Genomic DNA, 4702 nt, shown 5'->3' with positions numbered 1-4702 from the left:
ATAAAGCAGAAATGTCCACAACCAGCCGGACATTTTGATAGTTGAATGGTTCCTGTAGCACAAAGTATGCAGGAGGAGTAGCGAATTGAAAAATGGCATAAACTGTGCTGAAATAATAAGAATAAAGATTTGAGAAACATAAGTGTGGATGTAGAAGTGTCCACACTAATAACATATATATAAATATAGTTTAAATGTGTTGAATATCAGTATAATATTAATATAAAGCAGGTCATTAACAGAAAACCCACAGAAAGCATTGCTCAGGCTTTTGGTTGCCACGGCGACCGAGGTGCGTCACCATTTAAGAACCGGCGTGAACACCGCCAAGAGATTGAGTTCCCCTAGCAACACCAAAATAACGAAGAAATTACCACTACTTTCTTTTTCTTTTTACGTGCTCTCGGAAAAAAGCGTGTGGCAATATCATACACGACTAATATTAATTTTATCGAACCGAAACGTTTTAATCTCCGACAGCGGAACTGTTTAGTTTGTACCACACGGAAGCGGTAGCGTTGGAAACGGGAAACAAATCTGTAAACAAACGTAACGCTCGTTGGCTAGCAACAGCTTCATGTAGGCGTAAACACATTTGCAAAAGGACTGTGGACCAGGAGCAGAGAAGATGTTTAAGAACACGTTTCAAAGCGGATTCTTGTCTATTTTGTACAGCATTGGCAGCAAACCGCTTCAGATATGGGATAAAAAGGTGAGCAGCAGTTCAGACTGAGTGCTGTGAGGCTCCTTGAGCTTCCTTAGCTAGCCGTGCTAAAGCTGGCAAGCGTTGGAGCTCAACGGTTAATAACATTTAAACTGTCATATCTGTTGCAGTGTGTTTTGGATACGTTGTCCAAACGACTGATAAAGCTTGTGTTCGTCACACATGTCAGTTTTACACGTGGGGTAAACCTGCAACAGCAAAAGACAAATAGATAAACTTGATAGAGGTTTAGTTAGACAGAAAAAATATAAAGACTTAATAATTAGGCCAACTCTCAATGGCGTTGATAAAATATTGAAATTTGTATCACCATGATGTTGTCAATTTACACAAAATGATGACTTAAGAAAGCTCCTAGTTCTCACTGAATGCAACATGTAACTACAGCAGGATACAAGGTGGGCTGAAATGTGCTTTTGCCAAGCAGCAGTTAATAGTATCAAAGAGAGTCATCATTTTTTTAAGACAGTATGAGGTTAGCTAACTTACAGCACTTTTAATATGTAGAAATTCCTGACAATATTTGCTGTGTTCATGCTGACTGACTGCTCCCACATCTGAATTATAGCCTGACTAATGAAGGATTTAAGAGGCCAATACCAGTGTTAATATTTGAGAGATGATACATATGAACAGCTGACATTTTTGATAAGGATTCCTAAAATGCGTGAAGACGACTCTCAAAAACTCTCAGGTTTGCAAACAAACATTATGTAATGGTAATGTTGTTTCTAAATTACCTTAAACATGTCTTTGGCTTTGCTGCACATCAATATGGATATATCTGCAATGGACTAATATCTGTGACGTGAGAGTTACAGCTTGATTTCTCGATATAAACTTGAAGAAAAGCAATATGTCTGTGTCTTCACAGGTGAGGAATGGTCACATCAAGAGGATCACAGACAATGACATCCACTCATCGGTGTTGGAGGTGGAGGGGACAAATGTCAGGTGAGTTTGTGTTTGTTTAACTTTATCCTCCGCTCATTGAAGCTCTACTCACTCTCACCTGCACCCCTCATCTTTTTATTTCTTCTACTCCTCACAGCACCACGTATATAACCTGTCCCCCAGACCCGAAGAAGACATTGGGCATCAAGCTTCCTTTCCTGGTCATGATCATCAAAAATCTGAAGAAGTACTTCACCTTTGAAGTCCAGGTAGGGAAGGCAGTCCTGCAGATACAGCCCCCCCTTCCATGTGTTGTTGGCACCAACATGTACTCATGCATATGTGAGCACAACATACAGCACATGTGTGTGTTAGGATTCATGGTCACTCACACTTTCTCCCCATCTTTTACAACTTCTAGGTGTTAGATGATAAAAATGTTCGCCGGCGGTTTCGGGCGAGTAACTATCAGAGCACGACACGAGTGAATCCGTTTATCTGCACTATGCCTATGAGGCTGGATGATGGCTGGAACCAGATTCAGTTCAACCTGTCGGACTTCACCAGGAGGGCCTACGGGACCAATTACATTGAGACACTGCGAGTACAGGTCAGTGAACAGAGACGGACGGGGAACCAGCTGTGTCCGGATACAACTGACTCTAGCGTGACTGTAGAATCTCCACTGTATCCTCTTTCTGTTGCTAATGTCTGACCTACTTTCCTCTCAGATCCACGCTAACTGTCGAATAAGGAGAGTGTATTTCTCAGACAGACTGTACTCTGAGGACGAGCTCCCAGCGGAGTTTAAACTCTACCTGCCTGTCCAGAACCAGAAAGCCAAGGTGAAACACACACACAAACAAACAAACAAACAAACAAACACATAACACACCTAATTGCATTTGCATGTTACAGTAATATTATATATGGGAATATTTTATCTTCATGATAACAACTATGAGTCAAACAAGCAGATTAGAAAGTGGATATTTGGACTTCTAGACTTTGTCTTAACACTTGTCCATTTGTGTGTTTGTGTCTTGCAGCAGTAAAGCTCGTCCCCCTGCACTGTTCCCCCAGATCTGATGTGGAGCTGTAAGATTTCTCTGTGTGTAGACTCATGATGACATTTAATAATATAATATTATTATAATTTTGGAAGTTTTAGTTTCGAGTGCTCTCTTGTGTTGCTCTCTGCACAATAAAGTTTTTTATGGACTCATCTGTCCTCATGGTTAATGCATGCTGTAGTTGTTGAAAGGTGATAGTATCAGTTAAGAAAACTACATGGCAGGGGTGTCGGTAGCATAGTGGATAGTGCCGGCGCCCCATGTCCAGAAGCGATGCCTCGCTGCAGCGGTCGCAGGTTCGACTCCGGCTTGCAACCCTTTGCTGCATGTCAACCCCCACTCTCTCTCTCATCCCATTTCTAACTGCCCTGTCCATTAAAGGCAAAAAGCCCAAAAAAATAATCTTTAAAAAAACAACTAAGAAAAGAAAACTACATGGCAGACATCTTAGGAATTTAAGGGCCCAGTTCTTGCTCTTAAAAATACAAAGAAATGTAGACAAGTATGTTCATCAAATATAAATAATCTTTATCAAAATTTCAAGTGAATGGCTATGAAAATGATTTGCATTCCCAAAACATTTCATTTTTGCTTCACTTTGGATTTCTGTTTATAGTATGTATAATGGCTTCCTTTGTCACTATCTGCGCATACTGGTCTGAAGGGCTTGTACGCGTGCCAGTGTAGGCTATAGGTGCTGGTGTAAGTGCACAAACACAGCAAAAACATTTGCTTTTCTTTGTGCTGATTTATTATATACAGCCGAGGCAAAGTATAGACTGCTTTACCCAATACTCAATACATAATAACATGTTTCACTAATAACTTACGAGGAAAAATACTCTGACCTGCGGCATTACACGCCACGGCATGGTTCTTCTTGAGTGGTAGTTGTACACGTAACATACCATATTAGTGCATAAACACCAATTAAACATCACAGGCTGCCATCAGCAGGCAAAGCTTAGTTACAGGTCTTGATTTTACTACATGTTGCATCGGACAATCATCCAAAAAGAAAAGAGAAAAAAAACTTCATAAAAGACAGTTCAACTTAAAGCAGCACCCTCAGCATTTTCAACTCCTATTCCGAACGCAGGCACAGTGCAGTAATGTGGAAACAGGAAGTTCTAGGTGAATTAAAAACAAACAAAAAATCTTGATAATCCCATCTAAAGCTGTGGGGATGATACCTTCCATGTTAAACTCAGACGGAACTGGGGAAAAAATCTCACAAAAACAAAATAAAGCAAGGCAGAATTGAAGGAAAATTATTATTTTTTTTTTTTAGTTTGATTTCTTACACTGACTGACTTGAGTAATTTTACTGTTTAGTGTTTGCAAAGAAGCTGCCCAGACAGCAGCTCTCTGCACTGAGATACAATAGTTAATATAGTTCTCAAGACATCGTTGCTACATGTGCAACTTTAGAAATAATCCTCAGATGTTCACTCTATTTAAAACATCAAAAGGTCAGACAAATGTCATGAGCTCACCGCTGCTCAGTTTATAAGGTTTACACAGATTTTAGACAGGGTCGCATTTGTGGACAAAAGTGTCAGTCTGACAGAAAATAGAGCTGACAAGACCTTCACCTCACAAAAACTTAGAAATCACTGCTTCAAAAATTCACTTTTGATAAAAAATGGTATTATACTCTTGAAGGGTTAGGTTGCATTTAGACAAGAATTGAAACTACAGGCAATAATACTTCAATACCCAAACATTTCAAAACACCATGAATATTAAAGCACTTTGAATCAAGTGGCTTCATATGATACAGCTGAGGAAATTCATGTTTTTACATGAAACTTTTTAAGCGTATGTTTCAATCAATCAATCAATTTTATTTTTAAAGCCCAATATCACAAATCACAATTTGCCTCACAGGGCTTTACAGCATACGACATCCCTCTGTCCTTATGACCCTCGCAGTGGATAAGGAAAAACTCCCCAAAAAAAAACCCTTTAACAGGGGGAAAAAACGGTAGAAACCTCAGGAAGAGCAACG

At 39.7% G+C, this 4702-nt stretch overlaps 1 protein-coding gene across 1 annotated transcript; it reads left to right on the top strand.

The window, feature by feature from the left end:
• Positions 1-492: 492 nt before the first annotated feature.
• On the top strand, positions 493-2846 carry LOC126398738 (cilia- and flagella-associated protein 20-like). Its single transcript, XM_050058306.1, has 6 exons — positions 493-712; positions 1599-1678; positions 1776-1887; positions 2040-2228; positions 2350-2463; positions 2668-2846. Exons 1-6 carry the CDS (start codon positions 629-631, stop codon positions 2671-2673), a joined length of 585 nt encoding a protein of 194 aa, XP_049914263.1. The 5' UTR covers positions 493-628; the 3' UTR covers positions 2674-2846.
• Positions 2847-4702: the final 1856 nt, after the last annotated feature.

The sequence above is a fragment of the Epinephelus moara genome, chromosome 12 (genome assembly GCF_006386435.1).
Source record: "Epinephelus moara isolate mb chromosome 12, YSFRI_EMoa_1.0, whole genome shotgun sequence".
NCBI lineage: Eukaryota > Metazoa > Chordata > Actinopteri > Perciformes > Serranidae > Epinephelus > Epinephelus moara.
The sequence above is the reverse complement of the archived record's forward strand: the minus strand, read 5'-3'. Positions and strand labels throughout refer to the sequence as shown.

Coding starts and splice junctions, on each gene's coding strand:
- LOC126398738 (XM_050058306.1), top strand. CDS start 629: ATGTTTAAGAACACGTTTCAAAGCGGATTCTTGTCTATTTTGTACAGC. Junction 713..1,598: donor TTCAGATATGGGATAAAAAG/GTGAGCAGCAGT, acceptor GTGTCTTCACAG/GTGAGGAATGGTCACATCAA. Junction 2,229..2,349: donor TTGAGACACTGCGAGTACAG/GTCAGTGAACAG, acceptor CTTTCCTCTCAG/ATCCACGCTAACTGTCGAAT.